The sequence below is a fragment of the Xiphias gladius genome, chromosome 20, assembly GCF_016859285.1.
Source record: "Xiphias gladius isolate SHS-SW01 ecotype Sanya breed wild chromosome 20, ASM1685928v1, whole genome shotgun sequence".
Taxonomy (NCBI): Eukaryota; Metazoa; Chordata; class Actinopteri; order Istiophoriformes; family Xiphiidae; genus Xiphias; species Xiphias gladius.
The window spans coordinates 2,350,556-2,368,542 of record NC_053419.1 but is presented as its reverse complement, the minus strand read 5'-3'; the positions used below and the strand labels follow the sequence as shown (position 1 = coordinate 2,368,542).

Sequence of the window (17,987 nt, the reverse complement as noted above, 5' to 3'; positions counted from 1 at the left end):
CCATCTTTCCCAATCAATGGTAATAATTTCAGAGAAAGTAAAATTCCAAATAAAGTTATGTGTCAGCATTTAACGGCAAAATTAAAACTATGGCCTTTTTAATAAAACTTCCATCCTTTTGGAATTTGATTAAACTACCACTAAAAACATACGAACAAAATACACTCGACACCTGGCTCCTCCAAAAGCAAAGAGAACGCATTTCAAAGCGGTCAGTGATATCTACCTCAGCAATGAACTGTTAAGTTACATTTTGATAACAATACTTGCACTTTTTGTAACAATGACATAGAAGCAGTAGACCACTTATTTGTCTCCTGCAAATATTGCAAAGCCTTTTGAGATGTGTAACATAACTAGTTAAGAACAAAAATACATGGTTTAGCATTGGTTTAGCCTCTTTGATGTGTGATGCTCTTATTTTGGTGGTATTCTTGATAATAAAGAAACTGATCTTTTAATCAGCTGTTTTCAAGGGAAATTTTTTTCACCCATAAAACAAGATTTCTAAAACCAACTCCGAACTTCATCATCTCCCAGAAGGAACTGTCTAATTTCTGCTCTGAACTATATGGGGAAGAGCATGCAGTAAGACTTTAATGTGGCAAAGGACTTTGGAACTTTTTAAAGACGTATCTTTTGTGGTTTGTTTATTTTGTTTTTTGTGTTTATTCTGGTTATGTGCTCAGAGTTTGGGTAGTGTACTTTGTAATACATCTTACCTTATAGTTTGTATATGACCATGTTTTGTTTTTTTTAAAAGAAGAAGCGACTACCTCCGCGAGTGATTGAACTGCGCAGGCCCAGCTCGTCTCAAGTGAGCCCAAAGTAAGACCTATGTCCACTCAAACTAACTTGCTCATGTTGCTCCCTCCGCCAACTGATAAACAGAAAGATGAACCAATAGTATTTTGTCTAGTCAAGCCCGTAGCCTCATCCTAAACTTGTGATTGGGTGATTAACTTCCGGTTGTAAACTGATGTGGCGTTCAATCTATACAGGAGTTGTGGTAATTACGAACTTCAAAGTTGTAAACACCGTTCAAATTAGCATTCAGATCGTAATTTAAACTGGAAAGAGGTTTATGGTTTCGTAATGTCTGACGAGATTCACTTCATAATAAACTGAAAACGCCTCACATTTGCCAAAGTCCTCCGTCCAGTGTAATTAAACCCACATTTATCGGGTATGCTATTATATTTTACATCTCTACCGTCCGTCCCATGTGACATGAACGCAGCACAAACAGTAGACAGGGGTTCTAGACGAAGGAGACGACGAGGAAGCAGCCTATTTATGAACTGATATGGGTGTTTTGTGTAGACAATATAAAGCTGGAGATGGGGCTGTGAGCGGAGAAATGCGGGTGTAGCTTTGCTGCTCTTCAGGCTTTTGTCCCCGCTTTACCTGAGAGAGACAGAGTCGGGATGTTTTCAACCAACATGGAAACAAAAAGAGTGGAGATACCCTCCGGCGTACTGGACGACCTCTGCAGGTAACGATGTTAACTGGACGCCGTGGTTTGCTTGCCGTGACTCTCAGGGGTGCACTGGTCAAAACTGCGCGAGGCAAAAAGTCAAGAGCCACTTTGCCGCTCTCTGCGCTTCAGGACGTGTCTGTGGTTATTGTTGGTTCGGCAGCTGTTGGACACTGCATGTGGACCCACAGACTGTTATTTAGGGCTGCATCAAGCCTTTATGGTCATTGTCTGTTAAGCAGCTTATTACTCGATTCATCAATTGGTCTTTCGTCGATAAAATGTTTTTTTTAATATATATTCAAATATACCATTTACAATTTATCGTACCCCACAGTCATGCCTTTTTAATGTGCTTGTTTTCTTCAACCAACAGTCTAAAACCTCAAGATATTCAGTTCATATATATATATATATATATATATATATATATATAAACATTAAAATATTAAAATATACACTCACTTGCTGAAACTGTTTTAGAGACGTTGATTCAACTTGAACTACTTCAACTGCAGTTTGTGGTGCTGTTGAATTGTATTGCATTGTACAGACCCTGTGATTTGGTTTACCCCATTTATATCAGCGAGGATAGGCTAAATAACAGAAACACCTTTCTCTATAATGCCGTACAGTTCAACAGCTTCACAAAAACAAAAAAACAACAATCCAGCAAATAACAGAGAATAATGATAATAATATGGTCCAAATGATGAGTACAGTAAACTCAGAAAAGCAGGTTTATAAAGGCATGAAGGACCTACATATGAAGTGCTTTGAACGTAATGAGTAAAGCCTTAAAATAAATTCTGGAAGCTAATGCAAAGAGCCTGAAATGGGGGTTATGTGATCTCTTCTGCCTTGCAGCAGTAATCTGTATAATTTGAAGATATGATGGGCTTTTCCTCTCAGGCAGGTAAAGAGACAGTTACAATAAGCAGTTCTAGTGCGAATGAAACATAACTAACTGTCTTCAAGTCAGTAAACAATAAAAATTATCTGAATTTTTTTTTTTAATTTTTTACGTGAAGTTGATAACAATAGGACCGATCTACCTTGTTGACATGATAACCAACTAAAAGTTAAATTATATGGAGGGGGACATTAAGCCTAGTTGTTCAATTCCCAGGCAGTGTTTCCACAAGCGAGTAAAAACATATTGCAGAGAACCGGGAAGCTGTTGAGTGCGATGAACAGCTTTTCTTTAGTTTTGTTTGAAGTTATTTGACTTGCTGAGTGAAGTAGAAAGCAGCCCTGCGCTTGGTTGACACTCCCGCCATCAGAGGGCATTGACATGACTTTAATCCACTGCCACATGGCGAGAGCTGAATCTCTGCTAGGATGTCTTTTGAGCTTTAATTCACAATTAATTGTATCCTGTTGTATGTCCAATGTTTGAGTCCGTATGTGTGAACGGAGAGTAACACACATGGGGGCTCAATTCGAGCTCACAACTCATTTTTGGCCCAGAGCCCCTTAGTATGTTAATCTGGCCCTGATCCCCTTTCTCCTGTGTTTCTCCAGCCGGTTCATCCTGCACATCCCCAGTGAGGAGAGGGACAATGCCATCCGGGTGTGCTTCCAGATCGAGCTGGCCCACTGGTTCTACCTGGACTTCTGCGTGCAGAACACTCCAGGAGCTCCTCACTGTGGGATAAGAGACTTTGCCAAAGCTGATATCTTTTATTTGTGAATTACGGCTGTCAACAAATATTCTAATCTCTGATTAAATACAGACATTTGATTATGAAAAATAATATTTGATTGTTAAAAAAAAAAAAAAAAAAAAAAAAGCAGCATTGCACAGCTGCCTGCCTCGCAAGTTCTCGTGTGGGCCTGGGCCGCTACACTGAATGCACTGCATGACAGACAGGAATCACACAACATCACTTACAGGCGTTGAAAATAAATGTAGGTCAAGCTGAAACGATCAAATCATTCTACAACAAACGTGTGGTAATGATGGCAGAGAGCGGTTTGCACTCCGAGCAGTCTGAAAAACCCCGTTTGGACCATACCTTAGATTTTGGTCAGCAGACCAACCTCAAGGTAATGTTGTAAGCAAGCTATTTAAGCTACGGTTATCCTAGTATTCCAGCCCTAGCATCCTGGGGACACATCCCAAAAATATGGACCCAAGTAGTTATGTCTCTCATTAAATTTGTTTGCCCTCTTATGGACATAATGTGCAAAAATAGATATTCGAATAGTTCGAACCTATGTGCTTTTTTAGAAGGAATAATCAAATGTCATTTTTGGCCAATTTTTCCAGAGCTAATGTGAATGGTAATGTTAAATAACTTCATCATTTTTTTGGTTCATGTTTTAATTTATTATTGTGCACTGATATTCATATCCACTGTGCTCTACTGCACACATTCCAAAGCATTCCGCTTTTAGTGTTTTGTTATAATAACAACCACCCAAAAAGGAATGACGATTTTGCTTACAAACTAACACGAGCAGTATGGTTTTCGTGGCACCTCTTTAGGGTCATCCTCAGAGCAAGAAGTCAGATGTGGTGCTCACGTTGGTTTAGTTATTTTCCTTGACAGCTGCAAACTTTTCCATCACTGCCCTTTTCTGTTGCCTCATGGAGAGGATGTGCAGAAAGTCCTGGAACAGTGGAAGGAGTACAAGATGGGTGTACCTACTTATGGAGCAATCATTCTAGATGAATCATTAGAAAATGTGAGTTGTATTTGCACACTCACACACTGCAGCAATATCTGACATATCTTTTTATAAAGTCATATAAACAACATTTCTGCTGTATTACATCTTGGCTGTTATATTATAATATCCAAATTTTACTCGCCAAGTTATTAGCTGCGATCTGGAAACAGTGACATCGCTAAACAGAAGTCAGATGGGTCAAGAAACTTGATCATGCTTCAGAACTGCTGACATCTTGTTCTCCAATCTCAGCAAGTGGTTTGGTGCGGACAGCGTCATCACAACTGATAAAAATGTTGGCAAAAACTACAAAAACAACAACTCAGGTTGTAATAAACCAGATTACCATTATAAGTATGGTGTTATTCTATAATTTTATCATTTTTAACAAATCTCATGAAGAGACTGAACCCCCCCCACTCTATTGATGTTGCCTGGCTTAGATGACAGCTTTTAGGTACCTCAAATGAAGACAGAACCGGGACTCTATTTCATAAAATGATAATAGACTATTATTAAAGATAGGCATTTATTCATTTTCCTGTTTTATACTGTGTGTAATTTTTGATCATATTTGAGCAAGATATATTTTTTGTTTTGTTTCTGCTCAGTTTGCCTTGTGAAAGAATCAGCCTAGTGTTATTTACATTTTTCTTACTGTCAACAAACCTCAGAAAAAAGAGGACCAAAACCAACAATGTGTTAAGATGGAATTTGCTTCTCTGGGCTGCATCTAGCCAAGCCCCAATTGAGAGCAAACTTACATGTCTATACGATTCAGTCCTCAGCCAGTCCTTGCCCTTTTTTTTTTTTTCTTTGTAGAACTGGAAGTATAGATTGTTTCTTGGTTGGCAGTAATGAATGAGTTGTTTCTTGGGATTTGTTGACAATAATAAAAATATAGAAAATAACCTCTTAAAGGTAAGGTGAAAAGTGATTAACTTAATCGTGAACTATCCTTTAGCTTCAGAAAGACTAGTACTATTTTTGATATGAAGCATGTTTCACCGGTGTACAACTGCTGGTATTGTGTTAAACCATCCCATGTGCTGCAGCTAACTGCTGCATCTTTTCTCTTCAGGTACTGCTTGTTCAGGGCTACCTTGCGAAGTCAGGCTGGGGCTTTCCAAAGGGGAAAGTTAATGAGGATGAAGCTCCTCATGACTGTGCCGTGCGTGAAGTGAGCCACATGTTCTTTACTGTTCAACTTCAGCCAAATGAAAGCGTTAAGAGCCATGTATAATTAATGCTTTTAGTTCATAGTTGAAAATACGGTGTCTTTTCCAGGTGATGGAGGAGACAGGCTTTGACATCAAGAATCGCATCTGCAAAGACATGTACATAGAGCAGAAAATCACTGACCAGCTGGTGCGGCTGTACATTATACCAGGCGTGTCAAAGGATACCAAGTTCAATCCCAAAACAAGGAAAGAGATCAGGGTAGGAACTCCTTTTTACACAATTGGTTTCCAGCCTTTTGTAGCTGACACACATATTTCACGATCTTCTCCTTTTTGTTGTAGAACATTGAATGGTTTCCTATTGAGAAGCTGCCATGTCACAGAAATGACATGACCCCAAAGTCTAAACTTGGACTTGCCCCCAACAGGTTTTTCATGGCCATTCCATTCATAAGGTGCGTGTGTAGAAGCCTGCCATTCGTTACTTTCATTATTGAATTATCCATTAAAGGAATATATACATATTTGCTTTCTTTCTGAGAGTGAGATCAGCAGATGAATATCAGTCTCATATCTGTGTGTAATGCACAGAGCTGGAATCAGGACATGGTTAGCTTAGCTTAGTATAAAGACTTTAAACAGGGGCAAATGGCTAGCCTGGCTCTGTCCAGAGTTCAACAATATACCTACCAACACCTATAGAGCTCACTAAATAACATGTTTTATCACGTTTGTTACTTTTGTACAAACAGAAATGTAAAAATGACAATGTGTGCTTGCCTCAGTGTTGTTGAACTTGTGTATGTTTCAACTTGAAAAATGTGATTTAGTTTCATTAAAGTCCTTGACTGATATTGATGGCACACTTCCTGCTCCACCTGTACAGACCATTGCGAGAATGGATCAACAGGCTGAAAGGCGAGTCAACAGATAGCGATGAGGACTTTGCAAACAACAGCAACACTCCATGCAAACCTTCAGACAACGCTCGGTAAAAAAAACACTTCATCAGTACTCAGTAGAACTACCCTTGATTCTCAAATAACCGCCAGGGATTCCGTTTTTTAAAAACAGAAAAAGGGAAAGTCCCACAGAAAGTTATCACCAACTCTGCACTTCTACAGAGCTTCATACAGTATCTTTTGTCAGCTCATTGGTTTGGTTTTCCAGCTTGGTTTAGCAGCAGGCAGCTGTTTTCAGGGAAAAAAGCTCCAAAAAGCAACTTTCTACTACCTTCTCAGCAGTAAACAACAGACAGACATAGTTAGAGACCAGCTGGTGAACATAGTGGAGCATTTAGCAGCTAAAGAGCCTGATATTTTTCAGGAGTTGGAAGGGACCAAAAACAGAGCTATAAGAGAGGGAATATTGGACTTACATTCATCAGGTGGATGCAAACACCACTCCAAATGAATGATCATGTTGCTCTGAAGCTGCTGGATGTGGATGTGGAAAATAGGCAACTTTTTCATCATAACAACTTTATAAGGTTATAATATGTTAGTATTGTGTTATCATCTTGTTCTGATGCCCCCAAATGGACAATAAATATTGATTAACACATTTTTAATACCTATACAAAACAGTGTAGGCTTTCCATGCTCAGCAGCAGCTGTTTGTTTAGCAGAATCAGGACCAGGGTCCTGTACCACAAAACAAGTTCAATTTACTGTAGTCTGACTCTCTTTGGGTTACCTGTTTCACTGAGTCTAATATCAATGGTCCTGGAGAACTGGATTCATAAAGCTAATTATTAGCTGGCGCTGTTAGGTCAGACAGAGGAGGAGTTGTTAATTACAAGCAACGTCATCAGAACCACAAACGCAGCCCCTAATATGAAATGAGATTACCCAGTGGTAACTGCAGGAAAATTCATTTATAGCAACAGCCGAAAGTAATATCCCACTGGGGGAAATGTAAAGAAAAGGATCACGTAACTAGAATAGAACAATAAGCTGTTGAAAACTAGAAATAGTTGTTTGTCTGATGATGAACAAACATACAGTATGTGATGCACACAAAACAGCCACGTATAATATCAGACTGTTTCTGCTGCCAAAGCAGAGAGCAGGAGAAAAGCAGTTAATGTCTGATGAGGTCTATCTGACTGGGATACTGCATTTATAATTATCGGGAAAATTTAATAGTGTGTGGATTATTTTTCTAATAGTAGACAACATAGGGCTTAGCGGGGTTTTGTTTTGTTTTGTTTTGTTTTTTTCCCCAACAATCATCACAAAGTCTTCATGTCTGGGCTGCAGTGATGGAGTAAGAGTGTAAAAGCACACTACACTGTCTATACCATCAGGAATGGCAGAAACTTAGAGATGTTAAAACACAGCTGAAATCATCATTATGTATATCGCGTCATAAACTCTCCTTCTGTTTGCTTTAAAATCAAACAGACAAATGGAAAGTCTGGAACGGCAAAGGGATTCTACTGACTTATACATATACTGTTACTTTATTATTTGTCACTATTGTAAAGTCTTTTGTCCATTTCCGGATCCTGTAGAATTAATGACTCCATGCTTTCAAGCTTTGTGATCCCAGAAAAGCTGAGTTAACCTGGATAACCAACTAATCTCACTTTGGGACAAATCAGACGCCTCCCTGTTGTGTTTGCGTGATGGATAAGAATCTAAACATCTGAAGTGCCTAAAACTTTTGCACAGTACTTTATATAAACATATATTTGGACAAGCGCCACATCTAATAAAAACTGTTTGTAATTTGTTATTAATAAGAATAACATACAAGGAGAAGTGTGAGGAGCTGTATATTAGTGATAGTTCCCGAGCGCATGATGTCCATCATAATAAACCTTTAGCAGAAAATTTAGTGGGGGGGCTGGGCCACCAATAGCTGACCATCCATCCTGTACAACAGAAAATACCCACTTTGTTTTTTGTTTTCTTCCGTCTCCTAGGTCAAAATCCCGCCGCCTCACAGGTACTGATGCATTTACTGGGAACGGCTGGACAAAACATGTGCAGCAGAAGGCTGTGGGCCAGCTGAGCCAGTATGAGCTGAACCAGGTTAGAAAAGTTGACCACAGTTAACCATTATTTAACACTAGCATCTTCCAGTTAGGCTGAATGCAGCTGCGGTTAATAGCTACACGTCTGTGAGATTAAGGAAAACAGTGACCGAATTCTGCAATTATTACTATTACTCCACAATAAAGTCTGTCAATACCTGATAATCACTGTGAGCATGGGCCTGTGTTGAAACCTGGGAATCTAAGTCAGTGAAGAGATCCACATGAGTGGTCACCCACTAGCTAACATCATCTGCAGTGTGACACTACAGGTGACGTTTGCACTCACAGGACTGCTGGACCCGTACCATCAAAAGCCATATAGTTTAAATTTGTGTTCACACTAACGAATCACCATCTTCATATTTTCACTACTGGAGTCTGTTGTGGCAGGATATAACAGCTAAATAGTATATGTTGCTAGTTTCCCCCTGTAGACTGTTTATGGACTACACCATGTGCTACAGATGTATACACTATTGTCTGTACACATAAGTGGTGGAGAGAGATTTTTCTAACAATGGACACATCATTCAGAGAAAAGACTGGTTCTGTAGTGAACAGATAGCTAAAATGTACCGCTCATGAGTCCACATTACAAAACTGAAAACATATCGACGATTAAAGTATATCTTTTGCGTTCCTTGTTATTTCAGTCCAGGTGATCTTTGGTAAGATTGGATGTATTTGCATGTTAAGTTAAGTTATGCATGATTATGAGCACATATACCTATTATGTCCTCAGCTACCACCATAGACATTATGAACTTAATTGATACAGTAGATATGCCCAGTCTTCTGTCTACTGAACAATGGTCTAAAGAGTTTTAGCTAGCCAGCGTTGGTACACATTGGTACTCTGGGCTACATTTTGTGTTTGTATTATTTCACTATTATGCAAGTTTTGTTTTGTCATAAATTGGGTGATTTATAGTGCTAACCCTGATCCAGACTGTGTACTTACTGTTAGTTGTTCTGACAGCTCCTTGAAGCTGCCATATGACACCCAGCAGGCTTTTATATTTTGTAGCAAAAATGATTATTCAGAAAGAATTAAATTTACCCCCCTTCCTTGTTTTAAGAAGTGGCTCAGTGATATGGTTTCCTGTCTTTTTGGAGGAGATTAGGTACTTTGTAAATTTGTTAAGATTTGGGGTCCCTTTTATTGATTATATCAGAAATGAAGTGGACTCGGCTGCAAGTTTATTTTTTATTGTTTGTATATAGTTGTTAAAAAAGGTTTAAAAAAAAAAAGATCTGGTGTATTTGCCAGGCTTTTGCATTCAGGTGTATGGAGCTCAAAATTGAGAAGAAGCAGTAAAAGGTTTGTAGACATGTCAAAAGTTTTAAAAGTAAACAGTATGCTTTATGCTTTGCTGTTGACTTCTAATTCAGTGGTTCCCAATCTTTTCTAAACCATGGCACCCCTTCATCATGATCTATCTATCATTGTGATCTATCCATCACTAGCTTATTTAATTTTTCTATTCCTCAGTTAACCTATTTTTCTTTGCACACGTATAATAACTTATCTGTTTCCCATTTTCATCACCACAGTTACAATTTTCATTTTGCTCATGTCATATGATAATGAGGTGCAAACTAAGGTATCATGGAATTTGGTAAAGCTTTCCAAATCTATTTACCACTTACTACTTCCTGGTGGTAAATTTAGATATTTGAACATTATGAGTTGATGAGGACCATCTTTACACACACAGTTAGTTTTGGTCTTTGTGAGGGGACGGGAACTGGTGCAAGGGCAGCCTGCTTTGCTGATAAAGCCCCTGAAATGGGACATAGAATTTTCAGTGGTGTGAGACAAAGCTGCTACAACCACATTTACCTCACAACTTCTGTTCTTTACTCTGTAGAACCCAACCTTGAAGGGCAATGGGAAAAAATTTCAGGACTCGCCTTACGTGAAGAAAGGAGCCAGTGACAATGGAACCAGCAGCCAGCAGGTGAAAACCATATTCGTAAGTGCAAAACCATATACGTTTCAGATTGCTGTTTTTAGTAAGTATAGAGAGATCCCATCATTCTGAAGTTTAGAAAAAGAAGTTCAAACCTCAGTACCAGTGAAACCAACATTTCTGAACATTACACACCTATTTTTGCTAGTGGATCTTAGACCAGTTTTAAAACCACTACAGTTAACTCTTATACTATTTCTACAGAAAGAAGATAAAAGACTTCAACCCAGAAGACTTCAAGACAGTTTTGAGAGAGGTATGGCTTTGTAGAGTTACAATGTCTAACTTTAAGTCTAAGCTAAATGAACTAAATCAAATGTGCTCACTGCTGCACTATATCTGCTAATGTGACCGCATTCAGTTCACACACGAATTGTTTAGGAAAAGTGACAGATGTGTTACTGAGTCCAGGGTTGGCAGATTAGCAGATATCCTTACATAAAAACATTGCTGGTTCCATTTTGAACATGAGACTTGACACATTAAGTTACCAGAACACTTACTGAGTGAAATACCAGGGGTCATATGGTAGAAAAAAATAGTGTTGTGGAAATTGCTAAACTGAGGGCACAATTGCGAAATGTAAGAAGAAATTTTAAAGGAAGTGTAGCACATGATTTTAAATTATAATTTCTAATTACAGATGTCCTAGGTTTATTGGCCCCAATTCATGTCCTTTGATAATGTGTATCTGCCAATACTGAGTCCACTCAGATACTTGTATATACCTAAATGATTCTAAATATGAATCTGAACTAACAGCTGTAGATACTTAAGTTGACAGACCTTAAATTTGTGAGCTATTTGATCCAAATACTAAGTTTATAAGTCCAAGTTAACGATATAAGAACAAAAGTTAATCTGGAGAATGTGACTCCTGAAACTGACGTGAAGCGATCCACTAGAGAGAAAACAAGTCAGTCTGTTGGACTTTTTGGAACTACAGAAACACTCAGTCCACTCTGATTGTATAATATTGTTACAGAACGGAGCCTCTTTTTACCTCACAAACAATCATGGATTGCGTACAGAGAGCACTTTAACTAAACAATAGGTACATTTCATTTTATTCTGTCATCAGGTCACTTAATGACAGCTGATATAACGTACCACCGGAGACGTTTGTCATTTGAACCCTTGAAAGTGACCGTCAGCACCAGCTAAACATGAGAAGCTGCTACCTGAATGTTGTAACCATGGTTATTAGCGTCAGAGCTTGATGAATCTGTGCATTTTTCCAAACTCAGTGTCTGAACTCAGAGTAAACACAGAGTGTGCCAAAATAATGTTTCATATTCACACACTGAAAATGCTCACAGTCTAACATTAGAGGCCAGCTGTGGTAAAGGAGAGCAGCACTGCAACACATGGAGGTGAGGTAAATAAAAAACAGTAGAGTTCAGTAAAGAAGGAATCAGACTTTAATCAGCTTTATTTTAGCCAATGGCAATCCGTTTAAAATATCCCCGATTGGCCCAGATATCCTTAGGGTCTGCTCAGGATATCACTATAGGAGCTCACTGTATGTAGTTATGTTAGGTTAAAAAAACAAGTTATTTATTGCCAGAGGAATTTCCTTCAGAGAGCTGCTCAATTTAAAGCCAAGCAAATACTCATTTTGCATGTATTATGTTGTACCGTTTACTAGTAGACAAAGTGAATATGAGCTGACCTGCTATTCACTGACCTATTATAAATAGAAATGTGCCACTTGAATACTTTTCTGGATTCTTACTATGAGTGTCATATTAGTTCGCTCTTAGGACATCGTAGGAAAAATATGGGGCCCATAATTTATTACTTTATTACTTAACCCTAACACTTTTTCTGAACAGAATTTTAAGGCTCCCCTTTTATATTTTATTTTGTGACTGATTATTTTGTCAATCCTGCTAAATCAAAGCACATTCTAAAAGTCTGTCATTTTCTGTATGCTGCAGTTAATAGACATACAATAAGTGATTTCGCACGTCATCCATTCTGTGATTCCTTTTAGCATTACTGAAGCACATATTATATCCCAAAATACACCCTCTGACTTGTAATTTATCCTCACATACCGTGTAAATGACGCACAGTGTCTTACTTATTCGAGATTTATCATGAATGTATCTTGACTAAATGTTTCTGCAAATAATTTTTCCGGTTCCAATGTACAAGTTTATCTGTGTCCACAGATAAACCTTTTTTTTTTTTTTTTTAAGTATTTCTACACCAGAATACTATCCCTGCCCCAGGTCTGCTGTATGTTCATCAGTTCATTGTTTGTTTAAGAATATACACTATGTAAGCATAATATCATCTAAAATATTAGTTATTAAAACTAGATTTTGACATAGGACCCCTCTTTAAGACAGAGTCTCAAGGAAAAAATGCAGGTGCCACCAAAGACATTTACCATGTCAGTTTTATTGTGTCCCAATGCTTGTGTCCCACATTACCAAAGTTTTATTATTTATTTTATTTTTTATAATCAATTAAATTAACACAAAGTTATTGCCATACAGACAACCCGGGGCACTCTGAGCAGTTGCCTGCTTCTCCTAATGAATTGCAGGTATGCCAGCGGCTAAATGAGAAGCACCAGTTGTGCACCAGAAAGAGCACATTTCATGGAATGCTGGGACAACAGCAAACCAAATAAGGGGAAAAAAATTGAGATTCAGAGAATTTGCTGAGATGAAAGGCTACGTGAACGTACTCCACAAATGGTACATGTAAACGGGCCTTTCTTTTCACAGATGTAGCTCCATGCAGCTCCAACGGTCACCAGACAGTCCACAGCAGAGACTGTGAACACCTGCTCTCCTCCACGGCTTTCCTCAACTTCAGATTTGACAGAGATGCCATCATGAAATGTTTTGACTACTGACATCGTGAAGCACTGTGCCTCTCCCGTAATTTCCAATTATGGCCTCTGAGAATTTTACCTTACAGTCCAGGCAACGGATGTTGCTGAACATGCCCCTTTCCTTCTTGCTTTGCTTGTCATGAGCACACATTTACAGTGGGGAGTTGCCTATTTGTGATTGAACACATCCAGTAAGCTTCACTGGAGTTGTTTGCCTCTCCAGACCTTTTAGACAGGTGATTAGACAGAAACATAACTTTATCTTTGAATACCAAAATTCATGATTCATTCTGCGGGAGACAACACATTGACTATAAGGAGAGGATTGCTCAGGTTAACCATTTGTCTTTTAAAGGCAAAAGATCAAAAGTTTTGAGAACATAATCAATTTTAAGCACATGTGAAGTGACAGTGAAAAGTCTAACATGCCGGCGTGACATCTTAGTAAATTTGGCCAGTGAATCAATGTTAGATTTATCATGTCCTGTTGATTTTTAAGTCGTAATAATTTAGTTGTTGAGCATTTCCTCCATTCTTCCAGTTGAGTCCTAAAACTGTTTTAGATGCTGAAGAAAGATGGGTATTAACAGTGTTATTGGCTTGATGTATTTATAGTGTTACTGGCTTTATTACCAAAATTATTTCAGATTTTATCCAGGAGTGTAGAATGTTATAGAATAATGACTTGAGAAAGGAAGAACAAGTGGTCATAACAACTTTGTCTTCACAAGTTGAATGTCATTAAATTTATGTGTTACTCTGTTGTATTGAAGTTTATGGCTGCCAATATTATATATAATGTATACTATTAATGTTTGAAAATCCATAATTAAGGCCAGGGAATTTACAAATTAAAAGGAAAATTCCACTGACAAATCATTATTCAGTGTACTCCACAATATATTACTGCACAATGATAATAGAATTCATCAAATTGGCAGACAGTGTGAAACCTAAATGAAAGTGCAAACAGGCCTTCTATTGGAATTGATGTTAATTCATCTCAAATAAACATTTCCAAAATGGCTGAATTTTTGCAAGCCTCTTTTATGAACATTGTTGAAGTCAACATATGTGAGATTTGCTATTATTAAAAAAAATGCCCACAAAAAATGCTACTTTTTTTTCATTTTCATCAGAAATGAGATAAACTCAATTCCAATTTATATGCAAATAGGAAATACTGGTTTTATTTTCAAGTCCAGGTTGTTTTTAGCTTGCCAATTTGAAAATGAAAAATACAAAGTCATTTTCATGTTCAGTTATTTAATGTGGCAGTGTGTTGCTCAAGAGCACACTGAATCACTGATCAGTGGAGTTTTCCCTTTGCATTTTGGCAGTAATTGTTTATTTTCCACCAAACATTTTTATTTTGTCATACATCATGCACACACAAAAGGTAAATGACGTTTCGATTTAAGTATATAGTTAGATTTTGATATTTTCAGCCACACTCTTCCATATATTGTCGTTATTTGCCTGAACCACATCCCACTTGTGTTTATCTGTCTGATTTTTTTACCAGTCTTGTAATTCGTAGCTGTTCTTTCCTTGCAGGCTGTCAGGTTTACAGGTTTAAATTCCTGTTAAGATAGCTGCTGTAGTGTTTAGTTGGCATGAACACATTCAGACTCTTGGGCTATGGACCATGATGGAGGACCACAGTGTTGGACTACTGTGAACATATTCTCAAAAATGTTACAAAGGGCACATTAAAGGATTTCTAGCCACCACAACTGAAAGCATAAGGTGAGCAAAGGCAATTTTCATAGAATTAGTAACTGTTTCAGAATTATTTAAAGTTCAACCCACAGTCTAACAATTTATATTTTCTCAAGGGACTATCATATATGTATACATGTGAGAGGACTAAGTCTGGATGTGAGCCCTCTTCTTGTGATGTTTGTCACTGGAGGGTTCTTTGTTTTTGATTGTACAGATGGTGATCTCAAGTTGTCCTTTGGCTTCAGTAGAGTTTTGACTTAACTGTGAATATTAATAAAGTATGTTTTTTCACTCTTGGCAGTTGACTGAGTTAAAAATATGCACTATATCAAATATTTCAGTCGGTTTTCTCCTGGAGAAGATAACTAAGAGATGACTGTACATTGATAATATATTTTGTATATATTGTAAATGTGTTTTCTATAATAAATATAATTTATTTCCTACATTTCACATTACACACCAATCATGAAAGCAAGGATGATTATGGCACTTAAGAGAACAGAGGATACATGTTTTATGTGTCATGTCTAAGAATAAACTTAGAATAAGATTTGATAGTAATAGTGGGGCCAAAGAGTTGTAATGATGCTCTGTCTGTCCAACTCGTTGAAGCAAGATATCTCAACAGCTATGGAAATAAATGACTTTTGATTTTAAAGTTCCCCAGATTATGATGCCGATGACCAATTTTTTTCACCAGCACTGAATATCTACAGTAAATGTTCAACAAGAGTACAAATTTTACTCGTATAAATTATTTTTCAAAGTCGGGCAATTCCAGGAATTTTTAAATAAGCTGGCAAAGGGGGACCGAGACACAGTCATTCAGTAATCCATAATGACAAAGTGAAAACATGTTTTTAGAAATTTTTGATAACTTATTAAAAATCAAAAACAAATCTGTTATTTACAGAAGTATTCAGTACTTTGTAGAAGCCCCTTTGGCAGCAATTACAGGTTCCAGTCTTCTTGGGTCTGGAACTTTCTCAAGTCTCTACAAGCTTTGCACAGCTGGAATTGTGCAGCTTATCCCGTTCTTCCCGGCAGATCCTCTCAAGCTTCAGCAGACTCGAAGGGAAGCGTCTGTGAACCGCCATCTTCAGGTTTCTCCACACATGTTCTATGGGGTTTAAGTCAAGGCTTTGACTGAGCTCCTCAACGACAGTCAGAGAACTGATGTCAATGTCTACAGAGAGTTTCTTGGACTTCATGGCTTGTTTTTTTGTCCTGACATGCAGCGTAAGGTGCGGGACCTTATATACACAGGTGTGTGGCTTCCTAAATCATGTACAATCAATTCAGGTTGCAACAGGTGGAGTGGACTGTTTTCGATTTTGATAAATTTGCAAAAAATTCTAAAAAATGTTTTCAATTTGACACTATGGATTATGAGTGTAGATTTTATCCATTTAAAAGGAAGTATACAACACAAAGTTTGCAAAAAGTGAAGGTGTCTGAATACTTTCTGCAGCCAGTGTACTGTTTATACAGTTGTAAGCAAAGGTTTGGGCACTGATGAGCACATTACATATTTAGTTGATTTTTTTCAGGGGGAATGAAATAGAACCCCTGCAACAAATTAAAAAATCCATTAAAGGTCCATTTTTAATGGACCTTCCTTCAAATGTTAATGCACTGTTAGCTTTAAGGTCAAGAAGAAAGAAGAAAATTGGTCAAGAAAGAAAAGGTGAAGAAGATTCTGGCTTCTAAATCAGGATGATGATCCAAAGCAGACCCCAGATTCTGCCATCACAGTCCCCTGACCTGATCATCATTGAAAATCTGTGGGTAGATCTTAAACATGCTGTGTATGCAAGACAGCCTAAAAGTATGTCAGAAGCTGAAGTGATCTGCAGGAAGAGTGGCTGAAAATTCCTAAATCAGGAGTAGAAAGACTCTTAGCTGCTACAAAAAGTGTACGTAAGATGTGAAATCTACCAAAGGGGGGATTACCAAGTGGTGACCTACTAGGGTGCCCAAGCTTTCTATTTTATTTTTTCATGAAATAAAAGGTAACAGTGCATTAACATTTGAAGAAAGGCTCATTATTACTGTCTGTTTGCTGCATATACTTCTTTTCACTTCAGAAATCAACTAAATATTGAATTTGACCAGGGGTGCCCAAAACTTTGCATACAACTGTATACGGTCGTCTGTGGTTTTATTTTGAAGGCTGAATACCTAGCCGGAAGTCAACTTTTCAGCCTCATCCCGATCAGTCTTTGTCTCATAATGTCAGAGGTGTTCACTTTGACAACCCATAGTATGTTTACATCAGAAGGATATAAAAGTTAGCCTGATGCCGAAATGCAAACCGTTACGACTGGCATGAAATATCTATCTATCTGACACTATATTTAAAAATTTACGTGCAGCGACAAAAAGAAAAAGGCTACCTGTTAGATATTAGCCTACAAATAATGTAGTCCATGTCATTATTTTATGAGGTTTTGTCGTAATGAATCTTTGATTCTGAAGAGGTAAGACCGGATGTATTTTGGTTGTTGGCGTCGCCGCTGCCGGCGGAATCGCGTAGGAAAACCACGGGGACTAATTCAATTGACTACGTCCCACTGATATGACCGGGTGCCGTTTGTTTGTGAGTACTGCCGGATTCCGGAGCTCTTCACTTACCGAGGCACAGTATCTGCGTTCATTGATTCGATGACGAAGTTAGACATAAGGCCAGTTACAGTTTTCTTATTACGAGCCGTTCAGCTAACCTAGCTAAGACTACGGTATGTGTTTCGATACCGGTGAAATGAAACACACAAGCACTGGTGGAGAGGCTGCTTAAAGCAGATTTAGCTAACGTTTCACCACTGTTCTTCCCGCTAGTCGCTAATTTAACTACCTAGCGGCTTGAGACGGTTGACACTTCGCTGCCAATATATTGAGTAGTACAAGTCAGCCCGAGCCCTGGGGCTACAATAAGATTACAGTAGTTACCTCATACAAGTCTCAGGTCTTCAGCTCTGCTAGCAGTTGAAAAATACACAACACCAGCAGTCATTTACCAGCCACTGAAAAGGCACTACAATAATGTTGCACATGTTTA

The 17,987-nt window shown here is 38.1% G+C and overlaps 2 protein-coding genes across 7 annotated transcripts in view; both read left to right on the top strand.

Annotated features, from left to right (window-relative positions):
* The first annotated feature begins 1,219 nt into the window (after positions 1-1,219).
* dcp2 (decapping mRNA 2) lies at positions 1,220-13,976 on the top strand. 2 transcript variants are annotated; one of them, XM_040158233.1, is made up of 11 exons: positions 1,220-1,495; positions 3,002-3,153; positions 4,041-4,168; positions 5,235-5,333; positions 5,441-5,593; positions 5,677-5,789; positions 6,221-6,325; positions 8,264-8,372; positions 10,249-10,338; positions 10,555-10,606; positions 13,092-13,976. In XM_040158233.1, the coding sequence occupies exons 1-11, from the start codon at positions 1,428-1,430 to the stop codon at positions 13,220-13,222; spliced, it is 1,200 nt and encodes a 399-aa protein (XP_040014167.1). In that variant the 5' UTR covers positions 1,220-1,427; the 3' UTR covers positions 13,223-13,976. The 2 variants fall into 2 exon arrangements, with proteins under 2 accessions (XP_040014167.1, XP_040014166.1); XM_040158232.1 differs by having other exon boundaries at positions 1,222-1,495; positions 10,249-10,353.
* A 3,209-nt stretch (positions 13,977-17,185) lies between these two features.
* The window catches only part of LOC120806526 (3'-5' RNA helicase YTHDC2), a 34,735-nt gene continuing 33,933 nt past the window's right edge, over positions 17,186-17,987 (top strand). For 2 of the 5 annotated variants that reach the window (XM_040157795.1, XM_040157794.1), the window contains exon 1: positions 17,186-17,528. In XM_040157795.1, coding sequence (XP_040013729.1) covers positions 17,508-17,528 — 21 coding nt within the window. In that variant the 5' untranslated portion in view covers positions 17,186-17,507. The other 3 variants (XM_040157796.1, XM_040157797.1, XM_040157798.1) reach the window with 3 other exon arrangements.